The sequence below is a fragment of the Nestor notabilis genome, unplaced genomic scaffold (genome assembly GCF_000696875.1).
Source record: "Nestor notabilis isolate BGI_N333 unplaced genomic scaffold, ASM69687v1 scaffold21579, whole genome shotgun sequence".
NCBI classification, from domain to species: Eukaryota; Metazoa; Chordata; class Aves; order Psittaciformes; family Psittacidae; genus Nestor; species Nestor notabilis.
The window spans coordinates 27,224-50,407 of NW_009942643.1; the positions used below are offsets into that span (position 1 = coordinate 27,224).

Sequence of the window (23,184 nt, forward strand, 5' to 3'; positions counted from 1 at the left end):
GCACCCTCACAGTACAGAACTTCTTCCTTATGAACATAGTAGTGTTTGCATTATGAAGCAAAGCTGTATTATTTGTTCAAGCATTTAGCATAGCTTCGTTACCAAATGAGCCTTAGCAAAGTTATTAACAGTTTGGAGTAAGACAACTGTATTTGTCCTGCTGTGCAATAGCCCTGAACAAACTTAGCTCTTAATTATTTTAAAGAACTCACATATAAAGTAACACCTTTCAACTTGTGGACTAATTTAACTTCATATTCATCAGCGAGGCTGTGTGTGTGTAACATCAGTGTGGTGTCACCACAGCAGAGACTATCTCAAAGATAGTCTGAGTAACCCTGCTTGCCCTTACCTGTTACTTTAATCTGAAAAGCTTCTCCCTGTGTCTGCAAGAAGGAGCTGTTTATTCTCAACAAGGATGTGTTGCTTTGAAGCAAATTCAAAGAGTTCTGCCAGAAACCAGTCAGGCCACAGGCTGGAGGGAGGATCATAGGCTGGAAAATCAGAAAGAAAAGAAAACATGACACTAGAGACACTCTGCTCATTTCTGTTGTGATTTATCAAGAGCAGGGTGGCAGTTTGGTGCCCATCATTATAACCCCTCCCAAACCAGACACCCCCTTGTCTCAGTCTTCACTGTTATTTCCAGAACATCCATTTGACAACGTATCACTCTGATGGCTTTCCCTCAGGATGGATGTTTGTTTTAATGTGTGCAGTATTTCTGGTGAATGCGATGCTCTCACCTTGGCTTGGAATGTGTTATCTAAATACCAGTTATAGTATATGGCCTGGAAGTCCTGCTGTCCAGAGACACTCAAAACAACATCCTCACTAGCATTCACTGGCTTGCAGTTTGCCTCACACCTGTAAGGAAGTAAGATGGTATTACAGAGGGTAACAGTGTGAGGTGTCATACTCCTTGATGCTGATTGTTTTTACTCTGCAAAAGCCCTGCAATACAAGACAGATGACACGTGACGTGCAAAAAGTGAAATACTTAATTCTAAAGCAAGAGATTTAGGAACCTTCATCTCCCATTTTCAACATGACTGAGGCCCAGTGCCCTCAAACTGTTTATGTTACAAAACTGATTCAGGCTCTCAAATGAAGCCTGCCTGTATTTAAGCTCCTTAAATGGTTATATGAGTAGATCATTGAACTGCCACTGTTCTTTAATAAGGCACTAGACTCTTGAAGAACAGATATTTTTAAGGCACTAATGTGTACCTGGGTGTCTAGGACAAACTCTGGACATGTCTTATGGCATTTATTCCCATTATTTCATTGAGGTTTGAATATGGAAATATCCAACATTGAAAGATGCAGTGGGGTCAAAACCCCTAAATGGTTTTGGGAAGAACTTTTTTCAGTTTATAAAGAGATTATGTTCAGAGATGTGGACTGGAAAATGCAACAAGACCCATTTTGTCTGTAATTCCTATGATGATAATTCCTAACATAGATTTACAACAGTAAGTACATTATCAATTCATAATCATTATTATTGGTAACTGTGGACTTGCACTGTGTTTGTGCAGTAATAGTATTAAGAAGTGAATACCAGGGTTTAGAAACAGACCTGATTTCCAGTTGCAGTCCTTGTTTTGCAGTCACATAGAGACATTGCTCATCCTGCCCCTCTTCATTGCCATGGTTCTGGACTGTAACCCTGACAGTCACTGCTGACTTTGGAGGCGGAAGGCAGGAAGGTGGGATTTGCACCTCACTTTGGTGGGTTAGGATTATCTGTTGCTGCACACATTGGTTCCATGCAGGCCAGCAAACTCCTGCACAAACATTTCCTTTATAATTAAAATAGTCATAACATCCCAGGACTCTTATAAAGGACTTCCCTGCCATAGGTTTCAAAGAGATTTATGGAGCAAACAAATTTCCTGAACCCAGTTTAAAGAGTGGGTAATCAGAGTTCAGAGTACAGAGTACCTAATGCATTAGGTCAGGGATAAATATGGGGACTGACCACAAACGTCCTGAATCTCAATCTAGTTTTCAGCCATAAATGTTTTTGCACCATGTTTAATGCTAATTGTTGCTGATTTATTGGGACACATGTATCTTGCAAATGGCAAACTATGTAAGTCACTTGGGACTAGTTCTTGACTATGAGGATGAGGGCTTAGACTGCTCTTAAAAAAATGAAACCTTTGGGAAAAGACGATGAGTACTAATCCATCGTGTAGAATAATTAGTTCAGTGTTAAAATCAGGGTAAGGTAGAAGGACATTCTTCATGTGCAGCGAGTGGCAAACATTAAAGTCAGAAAGTGAACCATCCTTTAGTCAGATTTTCATATGATCTGATATGACAGTGAGTTTGTTACTCATCAAATAGAAGTTGGTGTGTAAAGCTCAGGAAAAACACATACCACAAGACCAAAGAAAACTGGAATTACTGTTGTTGTCTGGCCAGCCAAGTGTAACAGTTGTGAAAGGATCCACATGGCGCCTTGGTCTAATATGTATTTTGTTTTTTCTTTTGTGATCCTAAATAATAAGTAAATATCAATTAGAACAGGAATGTGTTATAATGTGTATAATGTGTATAAACACACATTTACTTCTTTATAATGAAAAAGGTTTTAAAGGTTAAACCCCAAGTCACTGTATGAAGATCTGTAGCTTAAATGATATTTCCCTGTATGTAGAAGCGGAGTAAAAGCTGTGGGAATAAAAGCAGATGGCACAGAGAAATTGTGTGGCAAAATACTCCCAAATGCAAAGAGGCTCAGGAGCCCAGCTCCCATTTCAAAACTAATGCAGGTACTTAGGAAACTAATTCCTCTTAATTTTCCACTTCTGGACCAAGACTTTTAACCCCTGGCCAATCACTTGTCTTCCAGTACCTCTTTTAGTACATTCCTTTTTTATCTGAATTGGGTACATTACAGCTATAAAGAGAAGAAGGAGGTGGCTGAGTTTGTCTTTCTGTGCAACAACTGTGATGAACTTAGTTCTGAATTAGACTGATACGTCTCTGATGCAATATGTTATTACAGGCAATCTGTGAAGCAGCACGTCTCCTGTAGCAGACATCTATCTGCTAGTGTTACACTTAAAAACTAGACCTTTATGAGAACAAAATATTCCATTCAGTAATTTTATTAAATCTTTGCAGCTGCTAGCAATTGGTGTATCATTAGTTTCTCAGTTTGACATAAATTGGAAATTTCTTCTTTGCAAAGTAACTTAAACATTCCAACACAGAAGCAGAAAACACTTAGAAACAGTATATTAATATATTAAACTCTGCTTGAAGGATAGCCCCTCAAAGGCAGGTTTGCTTTAGTCAAGGAGATAATTAAAGACATTCATGTAAGCACATTGCAACTTTTAAAACTGAATGATTGTGAAGAGTTCATTTTCTCTAATCTTGTAATTAGTACTTGCACTCTGCTATGAATTGTAGATTGAATGCCTGTAAACACATTTGTCTCAGAGGCTTTTGGTGTAGATTTTATGTTAAACCATATGGGGCATAGCAAGTCTAGTCCATAATCGAGTATGCTACAGATAATTCTTTGCAGTATCTTATGCAGCACTTTTAGTGGTAAGAAAAACTTCTAAGCATTTCAATTTTAAAGAAAGATCTGGAAATAATGCTTACATTTGTCTTTTGGATGTTTGCTTCAGAGATGCCTTCCTCCTTAGCGGAATCTGCTGAATACAAAAAAGAGCCAAATATTTTAGTGGTACCTGTAAAGCTTTCGGACATCCTCAGTGAATATGACTTAAATACACAGGATTTGATGACTGGCAGTCTGAAAGATGTGCTGTAAGAATCAGACTCTAGAACTGTGATAAGCAGACTAGTTACAATAGGTAAAATTGCAAAAACAAGCTAGTCATATAGTATAAAAAAGATGATCCTGATTCTTCAAACATAACGGTGTAAATAAACACAAGTTCATATGATGGAGTTTCATAGATGTACAAATTAAAAATGAGGGAAGTCTCAGTGAGATTAGTACTAAAGTCACTTTATTACTGGTATAATCTGTTTTGTAAATACAAGGGTGAGCCATCTAGAAGCATTTACTGACAGTAATTTATGAAACTGCTGTGATGCAAATATTTCCTGGTTTCAGAGCTATGTCCCAAGCTGTAAACTTCACTAATTATTTCTAGGACAAACAACAAATGTGCAATGTGTAACATATTCAGAGTGATGATGATTTATGACTACTTCAAAGCCAGAGAATCTGCCTTCATCAGGAAGAAGCCTCCGCAAATGTTTTCAGCACTGTTGCTAGAAGGAAAGCAATTACTAGATGCAAACCATAAACACTCTGTGATATGTTCTGATTGCAAAAAGACACTTACGTGGTCAAACCCAGCACTGCCAGATTAATGCAATTACCTTTTTTATGAGAACTGTTTGCCAACACAGTGATGAACCCGAGATCCAGACTCATGTTTGAGAAGGCGTTGATGGCCACCACTTTCACTAGGAAAGTACCTACAGAAGACAAACAGCCAGTTAAGAATAGCAGTGGGACCAGCCCGTCATGTTTGGGATATAAAATCCAATTCCTAAAGAAAATCCTATTCTTTTCTGATAATAGCTTTGGGGCTTTCGTGATGAGTTTCCACTGCTGAAAGGCTTTTCAAGGAATGTTATTTCTCTTTATCTCAGCTTTTTAATAACACAGCTGCCTTTGTCCTAGGACTTGCAATGCTATTCTTTGTCAGCTAGCTATGATATCACCACACAGGAGACTAGGGATGTGCAAATATGGCAGTCCAAATGAATTTAGGCAGCTTGAGAGAGCAGCTGCCTTGTTTAATATTTCTGCCTGAAGGGAAGGGATGTTCAAATGGGTATAGGGACACCCAGTAACACTTTCAATATTAAATAATTTTAGAACATAAAATGAAATTATAAATAGCTTTAGTGTTCCAGCTTTGGCATGGGATTTGAATAGTTCATTAGAGGAGGAAACTTTTTTATCTTCTGCCAGTGAATTAACTCTTAAGGACAATCTCCTTAATCCACATTTTAAACACTTTGATTTCTTAATAATGGAAAGAAAAAATTACTAAAAAGCTTATTCATAAGAAAGTCCGACAAAAACTAAGTGTTACAGACCGACACAGAGAAAAGCTCCCCTTTTCTTTAGCTCTACTGAGATAGCCTCAGATTATTATTTACTGTGGTGTAAAATGCAGAGGTGTGTAAATTTAAAAAGTTACACATATGAAGGAACAGGAGGAAAACTCTTTGAGATTCAGGAAAATGTCATCATTTGTACTTAAATCAAGTTGTGTTATGAAAAAAGAAACCCTGGTTCGCTATGCATTATTACAGCAAAAAACAGTTGAAGTCTTGCTTTCGGTCTCCATGTGCAGACTCATTTGCCAGTTTAATTTACTTGCTCAAAAGTGGGTAAGACAGTGCTGTTCACACTGTTCTGCAGACCAAGTCTGAGCAGTTAGAAAAGCTACCAAATTCAGCTGTACTTTATTGTCCCCTACCCCAGGATGCTGTTTATGTGAACTTCTCTACTCAGCTGTGAGTGTCTTAGAAATACAGAAGCTGTCAGCATGCTGTACCTTCAGAGCGCATGGGAATGATGTACGTCCTAGGTCCCCTGTGAGGACCATCTTCTTTGTGACAGTGAGTTTCATTAGATCCAATCACCTCAAACTTCAGCTTATCTGGGGCACCATGAGACACAGAGACATTCACCTCCAAATCCTCCCCCAGCTGCAGAGTGTGAGAAACTACTGCAGCCTGAAGACCAGATACTGGCTCAATGAGGTGAACAGTGATGCTCTCAGAGATCTCCGATGCGGTTGTGTTGCTGGATGCTTTGATTTCCAGCTGATGTATCCCTGGGCCTAGCAGCTCTTGAGAGGTGCTGTCGAGTGTCAGATTGTGAGGCATAACTCCTTCCTTTGCACTGGATTGAGTGAGTGTCATGTTATCTGCCAGTATAATGTAGGTCACTCCACTGCCTGCAAAAAGACAGTTCAGATTTCTCACAGTTTGTGTAACAGGCTGCTGGATTGTGCAGTGTTCAGTATTGTAAAGGAGTCCCAGGAACATTGCAGCAATGCAGTCATTTTTGATAAAGTCACTTCAAGTGCTTTTGTGCCCCTTTAGACTCCCTACGGAAGTCTGTTGTGTTTTCTGCTGGGAGTCTTAGGGCAGTCAAGAGAATTCAAACACACACTGCTGAATCATATGTATGTGGATTCTGGGAACGAAATGTACACCAGCGAGTGTGACCAGCTCAGTGTGGACTCCTTATACCCTCAGAGAGAAGCAATTCTGTGGATTCCTATCTTCAAAATGGAAATATTCTTACTGGCTTCATGTGGATTTGTGTGACTAAAGTTATGCTCATGCTTTGTCGGCTCTGCATAGAGGGAGAAAGGGCTTATACCTATAGTTGAGGTGGTGTAATAGCCCTGAGGAAGAACCCCTCCAATGGAGCTGAGAGCATGCAGTTGCAGGAATATGACAATTAGAGGGAAATCATTCACTAAAAGGAAGCATTGTTCTGCATAATGAAAATCCTGCTTCTATCCCATGGGTGGCGTAATGTTTATTCTGGCATTTACCTCATGCAGATAATTACTCTCACCTCCACTGAGTTCAACTTGAATCCACAACAACTCCCCATACAGTGTACTGCAGTGAGAGCTGTTCCCAGATTCATACTGGCTGTAGCACCCAGTAATGCTTAGTTGATCCATCTTATCTTGAACAGTCACCCGCTTCTGCGCCATCACATGCCATTCACTGGTGGTGCATTCCACAAAGACAGTGAACTCTCCAGGAGATGAATATCTGTATGTGACGTTGCTGACCAGCCTAGAATAGAAAGAGAACAGCTGCTTGCGGTGGAAAACTGTCCTGGGGGGTCCTTAGCCTTAGGTGATAACAGTGGTCACAGTTCCCAAGTTTCTGACTTGGATCTCTCTCTGTAATCTTTCATCTATTTATGTAGAATTTTTAGGATTGAAGAATGCTGCTTTGTTCCAGCTATAGTGTCATTAAGGTTGAGTATCAGGGGTGGTCATTCTCAAAGCATATCTATAAGGGTAGGTAGACTGTGTTGTAAAGTAGGTGGGTTACGGTTCAGTAACATGTGGCATTAGATCTGGTTTGTGACTTGGCTCTGAGCACAGACATGTGACTATGCACATTAGAATACAGAATCATAGAATCACAGGCAGGTTTGGGTTGGAAAGAACCGTAAGATCATCCAGTTCCAACCCCCTGCCATGGGCAGGACACTTCACACAAGACAATGTTGCCCAAGGCTCTGTCCAGCCTGGCCTTGAAGACTGCCAGGGATGCTCTTAATTCTCTGTATTTTATTTCCTATTTACTGTCTCTTAGACATATCAGTGCAAGCTGCATTTGTCAGAGCACTCCCTTGCTTTTTAATTTTTTTATTTGCAGCTACTTCTACACTTGCCCATGAAAAGACAACAAAAATGTCTCTTTCGCTCCTGGGCCCGATGCAGCTCTGGTTGTGATAGCAATAGGAGATGAATGATGTGAAGTCTGTGGTAGTTGCTATCATTACTAACAAGCATAGGGAGATGGTGAAAAGGACCTAAGGATGTCCTTCTTGAAGGACATACACCGTGGAAGGCAAATAAGCAATATTCCTGACACTATTCTCTCTGAACTCTTCACAATCTTATCATGGTACCACCTATCAAATGCAAAAAAGATCAGGACGTATCATCCTCGATAATACCTATTTTTGATTAGCTGTTTTAATAAAGAAAAAGGTTTCATTCTGACTGCACTTCAAAAGCATGCCAATGACAAGATCAGACCAGAAAAGGCAATTCCTGTAAAAGCGGATATCAAACTGGACACGGAAAACAAATAAGCATGACTGTGAGCGACTCCGCAGGTAAAAGGGCTTCCAATAAAAACAACAAGCCTCTGCTTACAGCTAGTAAATGTATTTTATGTAAAGGCTCACTAACAAAGAGGTTTTTTCGAGTTCTTTACAGCTACAAGCCCATGTCTGCAGCTCTGAAGGAATGTTTATTTTAAATGTTCCAAGTATGTTACTACTTTCTGGTTTTCATTCTTCTACTCTTACTTTCCTAGTTGAGTTGAGTAGGATTTCATTAGCAGACAGATGAATTTCTAGAGCCATTCTCTGTCATTCCTAGCACTAGGACAAAACCTGAATTTAAATTGGGCAGAAAAACGTTCGTTCTTTTAAAGGCACAATTTTTATGCAAAAGAAAACTCTAGAATGCCATTGCATTATGTTAAATATTATGAAAAAAATACTCTTTTAACTTAAGAAATTAATGTTTTCTTGTTTCTTTGGCAATTACGCACACGTTTTCAGTAATTTTTTGTCTTAGGATCTAGGATAGATTCTCTTAGTAAGAAACAGGAATCACTTGTCATAATAAGCAGAAGAAAGATTACGGTTGGCAGCTTGACCTATAATTCTGTGTTAATTTCAAAACAAGTTTCTGCAGAATCCAAATGTCTTGTATGTAAGGTCTATTATCAATCTACTTAATTTTTGACACCCCATTTAAGAAACTTGGAGCGTTCAATAAAATGCAAGCAGTGAAATTTTACTCTTTCTTTGATGACACAGGAAGGGTGTATCTTACGTTAGAGGGTAGTAAGGATCAATGGTGTGTCCATCCCCAGTGCTAATGATGCAGGAAAGGTTGCCAGAGTATGGAGAGAGCAGCCAGGTCAAACTAACTGTGATATTTTCGAAGACAAAGCATGTGTCTGTTACAATCAGCTGCAGACCTGTAACACATAATGCAAACATTCAATGCCATTGTTTGTCTACATTTCTTACAGAATTAATCATTTTCATTTATTGAGAGCAGGCTTCACCAAAGCAGCGTCGATGCTGCTAATTTGAGTGTTTTAGTGGTATGGAGCTGATTCTTTTCCATACCTACTGATCAAGACTCTTCTTTCTGAACATAATTTCATTTAAGTGTGTTTTATGTGACTGAATTTCCTGTCTTTGTATCCTATCAAAACCCCTCAGTTAGGACAGGGAAGCTGCACATTTGTGCCTATTTTTAGTGGTCACTGCTCCTCCAGGTCCTTCCTTGAGGATGGAGCAGTTATTTTTAAGGTAAGTATTAATGGTCACACTGTTGCAGCATAAAGCAAAACAGGCTTTTGGGGTTAATAGCCCTCTTACCTTCCTTGCAGTGATATTGAACGGACAAATAGCTTCTGGAAGCTGGACAAGGATCTCCAAAGAAAGTGCCATCTGCTGCCACCTGGCAGGCCTGAAGACCATGACACTGGCCTGGGAAGAAGGACCATTTTATATGAACTAGTGAGTTTTGTCTTTGTCAGAACAGCTCAGATGAGAGATGATTACAGAAACAAAAAGGGGCAGGGGAGCAATATCATGGCACTGATTTCTAGACAGGCTCCCAGTATGACTGTGACTTCTGTGTGTTCCTTATTGCCTGGTATTTCTTAGCACCATTCCACTTTATTGGAATAAAGCTGAGAGGGTAAAAGAAGTTATGTGTTTTGTTTAATTTTGGCTGAAAGCCCAAAGAATCACCATAGGGACAGGCCATAGTCATGCCAACAGCAGAGCCCTGTAGCTGCAACAAGCTGCCTACTCAACACAAGGTAGCAGCAGCAGATCCCTCCTGCTCTCGTGTCTCCATGGGTGCCAGCATTTTCACGCCTCCTGGTTTGGAGTTGGGTTTGCATGGATGTATCCTCTTCCATGTCTGTCAAACCTAGGGCCTCCCACTGTGTTCGTCAGGGAATGAGCGTACACACGTTTTCTACACACAGTGAGAGGAAACAGGTCCACTCTTGTTCTCCATTTGCTCCCCTTCTCCTCCCCTGAATCTTTGGTCCTCACAAAGTCCCTCCTTTCTCTCCAGCCTCCTGTGGGAATCTCCTCCATGTCAGAAGTTCTCTGCAATTCTCTTCAGTTTAGGAATAATCCACTTTCCCATTTACTAACTCTACTGTGATAGATACAAAATAAAGTATTATAGGGGCCAGGGGCTTTGACACTTAGTGTATGCTTCTGGCAAGCAATATCCTAACATAGTACCTGCTACTTCATCTTTGACACTGATCCAGCTACAGTCTTCATCTGCATCATACTGGAGAGGAGTCTCCGATACACAGTAGTGGGGGGTCTTCCGTCCATAGAAGCTCTCTCCAATTTGAATAACTTCTCCTGACCCACACTGTACAGTGGCATTGTAATTATCACAAGCAATGCTCTGGCCAGACTCTAACAGGGGAAAAGAAGAGCAGATTTAGCCTTTTGAATTTCCAAAAAATCCTGCTACAATTCTTCTGCAAATGCTAATTTTTGTTTATTTTTCTTTTCCCTTTTCTCCCTTTTAAGCTAAACAGAAGAAAATAATAAAAAAGAACAAAAAATAAAATATTTTTTATTTCTTAAAATCCAAAGTAGTAGATCTAGTCTTTTCTTTTTTTACTGCTTTAAACAAAAAAGACAACATTTTTAATAAAAAATATACATCTTATTCGTGGAAAACACTTATAATTTGTTTGACCTGCAGTACTGGAAGTTTTAGTTATTCCTTACTTCCAAAGGAGCCTTGTGGCAGTGAGATATTGAGGTAATTGCTCTGGAGAATAGTTTTCATATTAAGTATGGGACGTGATCCCATTTCTGCTACAGAGACATCTTTGTTCCTGTGTGATATTTGACTGACTTCATTCAGCACACCTGGTTGAAAGAGTAAGGTCATATCTCTAAATGCATACACCTCATTCTTTGATTAATCTGGGACAGTTAATTATCTTTCAGAATTCTTAGTTTCCTGCAGTAATCAGGATACTTAATACCCTGCAGAGGAGGATGCGAAAGGCTGCTCTCGTATGGGAGTATCATGTTTTTGTTTCAGCTGCCTCAGGTTTAAACATTGTCCTGCAGTTGCTGTTGTGATCATTCCTCTTAAGAACCTTGATTACCAGTGCCAATGTGTGCACACTGCAGCAATTGTGTGCTATTGTTATTCAAAGGCTAAATCTAAGCCTGGCTGTAACTATAGCAACATGATTAGTTTACAGATTAGAGCTTTCTAAATAAGCTTAAAAAGTAATTTGCTGTTCAATTCTCATACAGACTATCATCTCAAGCATTTTTTTGTTCTTTGCTTTGTGAAGTGTTCTCATCATATTTGCTGTCTCAACAGCTTTTACATGGAAAAATGTATAGAACTTGGTCTGTGTTCCTAAGTACGAACCCTGGTTTGATATGTGTATTTTTACTACAACAAATTGCTAACCTACAAAGCACCAAACGGTAGAATAGAAATGGTAAGAAATAATAATAACAGAAGTTTTTATATGCACTGAGAAGCACAAACAGTGCTAAGACAGTGGCCGAAGAAAAGATGAAGACAGAACACAGGTTGGTTGCACACATACCTCTGTCAGATGATCACGATGATAAGTTATCAGAAATCAGAGATAATAAATTAAAACAGCGGTACCATTTGGAGCTACCTATACATTTCATTTGAAGTTTCAAACTGCATGTTGATGTGAATCAAGCTGTGCATGAAGGTGTTAAAGATCACTATGTCTGTTTGTGGAACTTCCATGCCTTCCACACCTAGAGAAACTAATGGAAATATTGTCCCTGTTTCTTTTGGATATTTGATCTAATTCCTTGCATGCAGAGCTGTTAAGAGAGTCTACCCTGTTATTAAAATCTGTATGTGTATTAGTGGCCATGGGCTGTAGATACTGAAAACAAGGCTATAATTGCCTCACTCTGTTCTTGGTTTCCTGGGTAATGGAATGATGGATGTAGTGTAGGACATGGTTGCTCAATAATGCAAACACTCTTTGAATTTTATGGGCTTGGAGTCAGATCCTATGGTAACAGATGACAGTTTCCTTACAAACAGACAGTTGTCTACCATGGTTGTAATGGAAAAACAATTTTAGTCTGTTTTTGCAAGGAAAATAAGCTTCAGGAATTGTGCTGTCTGCCAGTTTCTTCTCCCCCATTATTTTTAATGTTAGTCATCTGCAGCCAAGTTTGACATATAGCTGTAAACACCCTAAAATTTAACGAAAATCAATAGGTAGGTATTAGAGGGAGTCACGTCAGTGCCTCTAATAGGAGTTGGTATTACATCCCAGTGTCTGTCTGTTCCACAATGTGGGATTCAACTGCTAGCACATATAGCTGGAGCTCTGGAGCAGCCACAGAACTGCTGGGGAGGGAACTGCGAGAGTGAGAAATGTTTGCAGAGGTGGGACATGCTGGGGATGTGGGATTGACTCCCATGGGAGTGCTGAAGGAGAAGGGGAGGGAGGGGATGTAGAACAGAAAATCAGGACAGAAACCCAAACATTATTAGCTTTGCTGTTGGTGGAATGATGTGTTAATTACATCAGAAGCAGCACAGTACTGCACAAGGGCAGTAGCAGTTCTAGGGCTTGTGGAAACCTGTACTTGTGTACCGGATTCGAAGGCTTTTGTATGAGTGAGCCTGCAGCCAGACTGTCCTTCCAGTGCTTATGACCTTAGTTCTAGTTACAGTTTAAAACACTTGGCTTATGAGCAAAGTGTGGGGAGCACTGATTTCCCTTGTATCTACATGTTGAATGGGACGATATTGCCGGTATTCCTTTCCAGGACTGTTTGCTCCAGGTCACAATTTAAGGGACAAAGGGGTCTGCAGATTATCCACCAGGAAGTACAGGTTTCTCTCCTCTTCCTTATCCTGGGGAAGCCCCTAGACTTCACCTGGTGGAAGGGTCTGAGAAGAAACAAGGAAAGCTTGCTCTCAAACTGGTTTAAGCTAGCTGGATTATGTCCACTACAGGCATGGACTGCTACACATTTAGATCCACTCTCAAATCAGTTTCTATTCTACTAGCCCTCTGCTGGAAACCTGGACCTTAATGGCTAGTTGCCAAGCACCTACATCTCCTGGTGAATTCAGGGTTCTTCCTTTCTTTGTACCAGATCTTACACCAGCACACTGCAAAAAGAGCACCTGCTGGGGTTATATGGCTTTTTGCTTGTACACTTTTAATAAGCTTGATTTTAGTTATTGTGCAGACACCCTTAAAGCAAGAAGGCAATTTATGCATAGTATGGAACACGGCATGTTCACTTCTCAGATCCAGCTGTTGTGTATCTTACCAAACTCACAAATGAAGTCGAATTCCTGGCTGCAGTTTTCAGCCACACCCCACTGATACTTGGCATTCTTCAGGATGTACCCACATGTGGATGAGAAGGGAGATGGCTGATCCTTGTACCAGTTACTGTAGCTTATAATTGAAGTGTCCAGCCAAATCATTGACCCTGTGAACAAAGTAAGCATGTCCTGAATGTTTATTTCCCACATTTAATACAATTACAGAGTCAGAACCTGCAGAGCAGGACTGTAGCCCAGCTCCTACTGAAGCAGAGGTGGTTTAGTGTGTGTAGGAATCTTCAACTACATTTTAACTGAATGTAATCATTACAGGAGCCACCACCACTTCTCCCTGTGCTCCCAGCCACAAGATTCCACCATTTCCTTTGCATCAGATCTTGCAGCACTTCCTAGTGTGATAAATTGGCTCAGCTTGTTCTTCCCCTTGAGACCTAACACAGCACATTTTATTCACTAACTCAGCAAACTGATCTGATGCACCATGTGTTCACACGACCACAAGATCCAATGGAAAGGGTGAAAACATGCAACTGGGAAGTGAAGCAGGCAATTAAAACCATCTTAATACAAATCTGAAGTCACAAAACCAAAACACAGTGGCTTTTCAGCAGGTGTCTACAGAGGGACTAATCGCATTTGTTACCAGGAGAAGTAAGCATCATGGGCTCATGCATTTTTAAAGAAGACACGATTTCCAAATCACCTACCGTCAGAAGTTTCGTTCAGCAAGGAGTCTGAGGTCAGTCCTATCCACCATTCCTGATCCTCAGCAATATGTTTTTGTAAGAACTCTTGAGTTTCCTCATTTTCAATAAAGACCAGGTGCCCTCCTCTTCTCTCACACCAGCTCTGGGCACTTGCAAAGGTACGTTGGAGTCTGACAAACTCATAGCATGAGCGGTTGAAAGCTACCTGGTACTTTGAGCAAGGGGTTCCTTCATCAGAAGTTGCTTCCTCCACAGCCAAACACAGAGCAAGAGAAATCAGAACTGTGATCCCAAGCCACATTCTCAGCACAGTGCCTTGCATGGCACTCGTCTTGCTTGTCCCATCACTTCTCTTTTTGCTGCCTTCTTGAGATGTCACGTCATCAGCATTTCTCCTTCCTCTTTGCTGTTTGCAACAACAGGAGCAATAGAACATCAAACAGATTGCTTCTAACATATAATGGTGATTGTGTCTGAGAATACACAGAGGTGTTGATGATAAGTCATTGCAATGGCCATTGTGAGGTCTATTGTATAAATGTCTCATTCCATGTGAAGTGAGTTTAAAAAGAAGACATTGATTAGAGTATTGCTTTTCTCATGAGCTGAAAAGGTAAAGTTGACACATGCTGCTGTTAGACACATGGGAAAGTGAGATAAAGCTCCTACATCAAAGGCCTCATTGTGTGAACATTAAAGCTGAGACCTTTACAACACCAACAAAGAGATAAAATAGTAAGAATGAGGGGAGAATCAGGAAAATGAGAAACACGAGGAATTATGAGATGGGAAAACACAGTGTTCCTCTAGATATGTTTGATAGTTTTGGATTGCTTTATTTTTAATACTTATTATTTAGGTGCTTCTTTTGGATGCTAATGCAATGTCTACAATTACTGTATCATGTCCTGTCCACCTTTTTACACGTACACAGGTTAATCTGTGCTGTCCCAAGTAAGCATCATTTTGAAGTGTTGTGTCTGGTTAGAATTCCACACCCCAAATTAGATGTCTTAAAAGCATTCCCTTGAAAGCTAAGCTCTTAACTATATAGAACTACAGTTTTTATACCTGCTAGGAAGTAGAAGAGAAGGCCAGAAGTTAAAACAGTGGTTTAGAATCGCAATAATCACAACTGCTTGGGAGTCTTATGTGCACATTCCAAAGGCTGACGATGGACTTTGGGAAGCCAGCCCAGCCTCTGAACTTCCTTACAAAATATACCCATCAGGTTTACAAGGCCATTGGGTGAGCAGAAATACAGTACAAACAAGGGTCAGTACAAATAAGTGCCTTTAGCTATTGCAATCCTCCTGTGCTTGGCATTAACTCAGTTGAATTCTATGCAATTATTATTAATTTATACCACCATAACCTGACACTGAAAGAACATGCACTTATATTTAGACACGGATCAGTGAGCCAGCAACTGAATCACATTGATGCAGGAAGCAGAGATGTTTGGTCGAATTCCCGCATTGCAGAAATGCCACCTGCACTGCACTGTTGAGCTGAAGGTAATGCACATATTGAACAGTATGCCAGGCAGCTCTAACTCCAAAGCTTTCTTGCAAATTAAAGTATGTGTGCTGCATCCAGTGAGCATTTAAGAGTGTTTCTCAATCCTAAATCCTTTCTGGACCTTCGGTTCAGTCATTTTGCTCAGAAATAAAGCAGAACTAAGATCAGGGTTTTCAAGATACAGTTCATAATTGTTTAATGGGTAGGACAATTGTGGGAAGTAGAGGAAAGGAGAAGAAAAGGCACTCTGGTGGAGGCATGTTTCTTTTCCTACTGCACTTGAAAATCAAGACTTACCTCAGCTACAGAACCATGGAACACTTGGAGCAGATCCCACATTATTTCTGACTGATTAACACAAAGGGTATATGGCACTGCTTAGATGGGAATATTCAGACTGGATTTCCCGACTCTGGAGAAGGCCGATCCATACTCTAATTAGCTGATGCATATGGCCCAGTCAGTGCCCAGACACCCATCCCCTTCCTGGAAGAGACCATATAACTGTGATTATCAGCTGGTTCTGCTGAGGATGTCTGCAAACAAGGAGTCCCTTTTGGCCTGCATGCAAAACTTCACTGGCTGCAGTTTGGGAGCCCCCAACCCAACTGTTTCATATTGAAGCTATTGCAAAAGTCAGGGTGAGGGCAGCTGCTCTTCAGTTTGTTGGCCACTGTACGTTTTCACGATACTTCCTTCAGGGTCCTTGCTTCTTCTTGGGCCATGCTGACTTGCCAGGCTTTGCAGAAGCTGGCAGCCAGCCCTCCCATTTTGTCCTTTTAGATATGAGAAACAGCCTGTTCCTGAGAATACAGGTGTGATGAAGGAGATTGTACTTAACTGTATCAATCCTGGTGATGCAGACTATGCATCACTATCCAGTAGGTGCTGTTGGCTCACATTTGTGATGAGTGGATTCTGTAGCGTCGTCCAGTTGTCTCTCTGCAACTGGAAATTTGACTACATAAACACAGTGCTAAAAATGCTGGAGCTGGAGGTGCCACAGGCTATCTGCTGTGAATCTGCTCCAAAGCCATTGAAATTAAAGGAAGTCTTGTCTCTGGCTTTGACGGATTTTGAAACGGGCCCTAAAAAAGAACAAATAATGTTTGGAAATGTCTACAAATAATGCCAAGCTCTCCAAGTGAGTCTACTGTTGGCAGTTTCTACAGCAATGTGATTTTTCTTCCTAATCCACGGTTGCTATAAGTAACTCTTCAGCTGCCTGCAGCAGATGGGGAATGGAAGAAAGACAGTTTCTCTCTTTTGCAGTTTGTTGACTTCATGTATTTTAGTGCCAGTAAAGCAGTCAGTTTAGTTTGTTTACCACATGGGAAAAAAAAGCATTTACAGGAAAGAAAATACTGTTTTAAAAGTATCAAAATTAGCAGCTAGGGTCCTCAAGAAGAGAGAAGATTCCTGAAAGCCTTTTTCATCCACAAGTGAAAAATGGCTTGATTACAAATAAACAGCGTTCCTTGAATTTACTATTTTCTAGGAACATGCCTTTTGCATTCTTCCTCAGCAGAAAGACATTTTTTAAACATGGTTTTCTCACTCCACAAATCTGCACGGAAGCTCCGCAGTATAGTGGGGCAGGGGTGGTGGTGTTGGTGGTTTTTTATCCCTGCTATTTGCTTTTGTGCATCTTGCTAAATGTAAATAATTTAAATAATTCAGAAGTTACTTAATTAGTCACCTATACTAGTGTGCAGGAGACAAACTGGTGCACCCTGTTGTATAACCTCATTTTACATGTGTGGAAAAGCAGCCCTGGAAGTGCTTAACACAAGCTCTCTCATTGTCTCAAGGGGGTGGCTGGCAATTACACTGAGTTCTCCTGTTGTGGCTGCCCATGGGAGTGTAACTGACCCCTAACACGTATTTTAAAGCCACTCCAGAAACTTCAGGGATGTGTCAGGCATAATGTCAGTTACACAGATTTTGGATACACCAAAACCATTCATTTGCTGGTTTTTGTTTGCCTTTTGCATTGTTCTGAAGAACTGGAGCAGACTCACAAAACAGAATTCTTCATATGAGCATTGTTTTTAAGGAACTGTGAGCCCTTTGCATATAGCCAAGACCTGTTAATCTTTGTTCAGTTACAGCTGTCCACCTGAAAAGCTGGTGTAGCAACCACCCTACAAGCACGTGTTATGTACCAGTGACTTAAACTAAAATATATTACCAGCTAAAACAAGGCTTGCAAAGCAATTGTGTTTTGCAAGCTTTAACTAGAAATCAGTGACAAAGCTTTCTCAATATTTTCACACCCTCACTCCAAGCTGCGATAAAGCTATGAATAACGCCTTTGTTTGTGAACTCTCTTGCCTCTGCTGGAATAAGTCTTTCATTTTTCTCAGAACTGTTTTAGGGGGCCCTGCAGATCTCTTGCAGAGTCCTAACTTGCCCTTAGGAGTTACAACAGATGGTGGCCATCAGGAGGTTTCTTCAGAGAAGCTACGTAAAACATCAAAAAGACAACAATGAATGATTTATTCATGGTTTTCAAATGGATCCTTCAAGTTTTGTTAATTTTTTGTTGTTGTTTTGCAAGTTGAAGCTGTTGAGGTGAAAGAAATCCAAAGCTTATTTTGTATATAATGCTGAAAAAGTTAATAGGTGTCAAAAAAATTATACTGGCCTACTCTGAGATTCTATAAGGGAACCTTTAAGGTGGTGATCACCACTCCTGAAATTGAACCCCTTAAAACCAGCTCAGTTTTGGTAGTAAAATCTCAAAATACTCGTAATAACTTCTGTTTTTCTAAAATATAACTTACATATGTAATTTATATGCCATTTGGAAAATTTAGCTTTATATGTCTACATTCTTAAAGAACAGGCAATGAGCACACACAATGCTTACCCAACATATGCTGCTGTGGCAGGCTTGCCTGGACACCTTTGCAAATCAACCTTTCATGCCCCAAATCAGGCAGCAAGCACTGGATTGTGATCTTTGAAAAATACAAGCCTGAATTCCTGTTCAATGCGATCAATAACTCCATAATTCAGGGTACCTTGAATCCAGCTGCAGATTTCTCTGTGACCAGCTGCTGCTATTAGAACATGGCTCATCCATAAGACTGAACTTTCTGAACTTTGGTGTCCCAGACCTAAGAAAAATGAATTCCAGAGATTCAGTGGGCTATTAGAGAGCTGGATGCACAGACTGGGAGGAGAGGTACGGTGCCACCACTGTCTCAAGGTTGGTCCTGATTTGTACTCTGGTGTAGATTAGAGCTGCATCATGACAGCCTAAGAACATCCTGTGATTCCAAAGGGCATTGCAGCACAGCAGAATAGCTTGACACCCCTTAACAGAGGCCAGAAAGTACTAGATCTGAAGATTTCAGAAGTGAAGAGCTGCTAATGGGAAGGAATAAATCACATCCCTATTCATTTTGGCTGTAGCTCATTTGCCTTTAGGAAGAACAAGTAAATTTACTCTCTGTAGGAGGATATTACTATCTTTACATTCCTGAATATTACTGAACGTAATGTATAGATTTTATCAGGAACAGGAATATATATCTATTCTATGAACTGAACAATCATATAAATGGAAAAATGATTTATATTACTCCAAGGTAGAAAAAGGGTATTATTTTTAGGTATCATTAACCTGAGACAAGATCATGAGTTCATTTTAGTGTATCATGTACACCTTTGCGGTGTGCAGCACTGCCTCTTTAAAACATTTGTTTCATTATTGCCCAGATAGATAGGAAGGACTGAGCAGACTGTCCAGAAAGGGATGGAGAAAAGCCCCTAGGTACACCTACATCTTCTATCTCTCCAGCTGGCTTTCAAAACGCCCAATTAGGGTAAGAAGCTGGGTCACAGTCACACATCCTTCCTTCTGTTTGTCCTGATACCCATTTATTTGCTGACTGAAAAGGGTTTGGTTTTGTTGTTGTTCTACTGGCTAATTTTCCATGTGGCAACACAGTGAACTTACCAGTGAGCCCTGCCAAATTGCAATTCTGATGTTATCTTGTTTAGGAAAACAAGGAAGACAATTCTTATCTCTACAGGGCGCAATAATTAAATTAGGCATGATGGGGTCAGCAAAAGATAAGTATGGCTACATTCAGAAGTTGCTGGGTTGGACATAAATTCTGTATACAGGATGTGTATGGTTCCCTTCTGGCACAGTTGCTGTCTGGGTCAAGTCCCTGAGGATCTTCTCCTAGCAACTGTCCCTTTGGAAGCATCTATTGCTTGGTAGCTTAACTTTTCTCATCTGCCATACAGCTGATGTGTCCCACCTAGTTCCTACAGTTTATTGCCTTCCACAGCAGAACTTTGACTATTCAGAAGAAAAGGATAAGTTTGCCCCGTAAGAACATGAATTGAGCTAGAGTTACTGTTGTTGAGCTAGGATTATTATTACGATGGTTTATAAATTCACATAGGAAGCAGCAGAACTATCTGAAGCATCTGCTGACATCTCATGTGTTCTTGTGATCATGACTAAGTGTCACAATTTAGGTGTGCCATTGCCTTAATATCTTTATAAGAGAACTGTTTAAAGGATTAAAGGTACCTTCTTTGGGTAAAATATTAACTGGTAGGTACAAATAGACTGAAATTTTCCTAGCACACAGAGAGGCAAAAAAAGTAGTATTTCTTGGATTTGAATCTGCAGCCATCACAACTGCACTGGTGTCTCCGCAGTGACCCCAGATTTCCATAAGCATTAGACTGTCCGTATTTCTAAGGCAGTCCAGCTTCCACCTCTTGTGCTATTTAGTTTTGTTACATATTTTTTGTCTGCTTGTTATGAGTTACAGGACATGAAAACAGGAAGAAAAAGGCTGTGTTACAAGTTTCTTTCATTAATAATGTCTCACATCAGTAGATCTCCAACACTTCGCAAAAAAAGATCAGCTTCACAATCCCCATATTCAGAAGACTGGAGAGCCAGCAGTCCCTGTGTTCAGGAACACTGCTTTTGTGTTAAGCACTCTACACTCAGGTACCACCTGACTAAAACCAGAAAACAGTTCTTTTTAGGGTCTTTTTAATGTTCTCCCGAAGATGACAGGAGGCTAAAAGGTGGGACAATGTGTAGCGGCATTAACTTCGGCATCTGTAAATATCTGTAACACCTTTTCTACACCCTCAGTCATGGAAGTGAACGCCAACCTTCATGTTGTCATTCTGCCCACTTGAAAACACATTACTGAACTGTGTAGCATATTAAATATTACATGTAAATAGTCTTGGGATGTTGAAACATGCAGATAAGATTATAAAAGTCTTGCAGTGAGGAAGTTTATGTGGGCAATGTGGCTGTTTACTTGTTTGAATATCATGGGTTTACATGTTTTGGCATTTAAATCATTGGGCATTATGATCACTAGGCAGGCTCAGTCTGGAATGTGTAGGCTAGTAGCTCTGCGCCTCAGCACTTGAAGCCTCTTAATACTAAACTAAACTATGCTTTTATTTAAATGACAACATTAGTATTTCTGGTGTGGTCATTTAAATGACCACATTTGGTCATAAATGTGGTCATTTAATATGTATCTGGTGTTATGTATTAAAAATATGAATGTATAAAAGAAAATAAATTTTTTGTTTACCACAAACATAATGAAATCTCACAACAATCTCACCAAAAAAACTCATCAAGAAAATAATTAAAATCTCACAAAACCAGTTATTTTGATCAAAACAACACTGATCAAAACAGTAATTGATCAAAACTGGTTTGATCCATAAGAAACCTGTCCAGAATTACATATGGAAACTATTTTTATTACATTTGAACAAATGATACTGGTAGTTTGTGTTTGCAGTTATACTTGAACAGTGCAAGAGACATACTCCTTAATAGAGCTGGGGGTATTTTTCTGAAAGGAGATCATGTCAATAAGTCAGTTTTTAACAAAGATAAGAGCTTGTATCTATGGCACAGTAACAGTAACATAGCAATTGGTGTGATTTCAGGAAGAATGACTCCAGTTCTTATCAGTTTTACTGCTGGATTCTTTATTTGGTAACAATAGATAACAGTTCATAGTTGAAAGTTCTTAGCACAGCTTTAAAGTCATATCACCTAATTTGACCTTTGTTAATGAGCTTTAATTAAAACTCAAATTTTATAGGATGAAAGTTGAGATTAAATTAAGTACTTGCATTTCAATATAAAGATAAGGAATAATATTGGTGTCTCTCTGATTTATAAGGCAACAATCTGCTGTTTGTGTAAGTGAACCGAAAGTACAAAGGTAGACACATGGCCAATGATGTTGTTATAACAGAAATATAGTTAATCAGCTCCTCTGCTTTGGGAAGTTTTGTTCTGATCACAAAGGTCACACTCTAAATGTCATCCCCAGCCTCGCATGGCCACAGGGTACAACCAGATCAGTGCTGGGCAGGGTGATGCTTTGCTCCACAGAGCTCTTTTTATGCTTGGGAGAGAAGTTCAAGGCACTTGGAGGCTGGAGGGAAGAGAAAGGTAGGAAGAATTTAAGAGGAAACAGCTTTGTAGCCTTCACCACAGTTGTTTAAAGCGGAAAGTAAAGAAAACTTGCCTGTGGTGAGGAGCTGGTAGCTTCAAAAGTGTTGTCATGAGGGGCGAAAATAGGAACTGTGGAGAGAAATGGAAGATGTGGCTGGGGGAAGATTTGTGTTTGAAGGATTCTGCAACTGGGTAGTGTTTGTAAATCAGGTCAAGCATCAGGAGAGCCTGGTCAAACTGGATCACTTGCATTAAGGATTATGTTTTCAATATTCCTTAATGGGAAGAGTAAGACAGCACAGTCTCCGTGAGCTTATAATGTTTTGGCAAACATTGTGTATGAGTTACCCATCTTGGTAAACCCAAGATCAAAAAGCCACTGTAGTCTCTCCAAAGAGGGCTGTATTTCTTCTTATTTTCTAGAATGTGGAGGTCTATAAACCTCCATTCTCTCCCATCAACACGTTTTTACAAAGGGAGAAGAAATACTGTGAAATACTAAAGCTGGAGAAGCCACCTAATCCACATGTACTTCTGCTGATAATTACACATTATAATTTTAAATCAATATTTTGATATTTCTCCACTTCTGTGTAAAAAAAAAATAAAATTACACAGCACGAAAACTCATCTCTCCATACCTTATCAAACTGCGCATCTGTCATTAACATGATGAAAAAAGAAGACTACAGAAAGGTAAATGAAGCGTTTTTCACTGGCAAGCAGGAAAAATGAGCTTTGCAAGGCATCCTTATTTAAACTGAACAAAATATGGGACAAAATTTCAGGCACAGACACCTGAAATTGGCTACCAAAACACATTTAGGTTGATTTCAAGAGTTGTTGGATATCTGCAGCACCTTGTTCTTCCATTTGAACAACTTTTAGTAAGGTTTCCAATTATCTTATCTTGGCTGAACATTAAACTAAATGAGCAATCATGGTGGAGAAAGGCAAAAGTGATTTGAATTTATCTTTTTTATTGCTTGCTTGCTCTATGGAAATCTTCTTACTGGCATAGATTAGACCACTCACAGGTCCGATAATTAAAATTGCAGCATTAAGAGCTTTGGCCATGTCAATGGATGAGGTTACTCTGGAGAGAATGTATTAAAGCAAAGCAGAACATCATGGACAGAGAATATGTCCCCATGGCTTAATGGAAGTAGAGTTGGACAGCTTTGCTTTTTGCCAGATCCTTTTCAGTCTCTAACAGTGCTGATAAATCCTTCACTTGGCTCTGGGTATACAAGTAAGTCTACATACTAGTACACACACACACACACACTCT

At 39.9% G+C, this 23,184-nt stretch overlaps 1 protein-coding gene across 1 annotated transcript in view; it reads right to left on the reverse strand.

Annotated features, from left to right (window-relative positions):
- The window catches only part of PKD1L2 (polycystic kidney disease 1-like 2), a 41,980-nt gene extending 26,229 nt beyond the window's left edge, over positions 1–15,751 (reverse strand). The window contains exons 1-13 of the mRNA XM_010021505.1: positions 15,710–15,751; positions 13,892–14,297; positions 13,166–13,330; positions 10,076–10,261; positions 9,188–9,298; positions 8,631–8,778; positions 6,611–6,840; positions 5,574–5,978; positions 4,364–4,479; positions 2,390–2,507; positions 1,583–1,790; positions 747–867; positions 353–494 (exon numbers count right to left, since the gene is read on the reverse strand). Coding sequence (XP_010019807.1) covers positions 353–494; positions 747–867; positions 1,583–1,790; positions 2,390–2,507; positions 4,364–4,479; positions 5,574–5,978; positions 6,611–6,840; positions 8,631–8,778; positions 9,188–9,298; positions 10,076–10,261; positions 13,166–13,330; positions 13,892–14,297; positions 15,710–15,751 — 2,398 coding nt within the window. The remainder of the gene's footprint in view (positions 1–352; positions 495–746; positions 868–1,582; positions 1,791–2,389; positions 2,508–4,363; positions 4,480–5,573; positions 5,979–6,610; positions 6,841–8,630; positions 8,779–9,187; positions 9,299–10,075; positions 10,262–13,165; positions 13,331–13,891; positions 14,298–15,709) is intronic.
- Between the last annotated feature and the right edge of the window lie 7,433 nt (positions 15,752–23,184).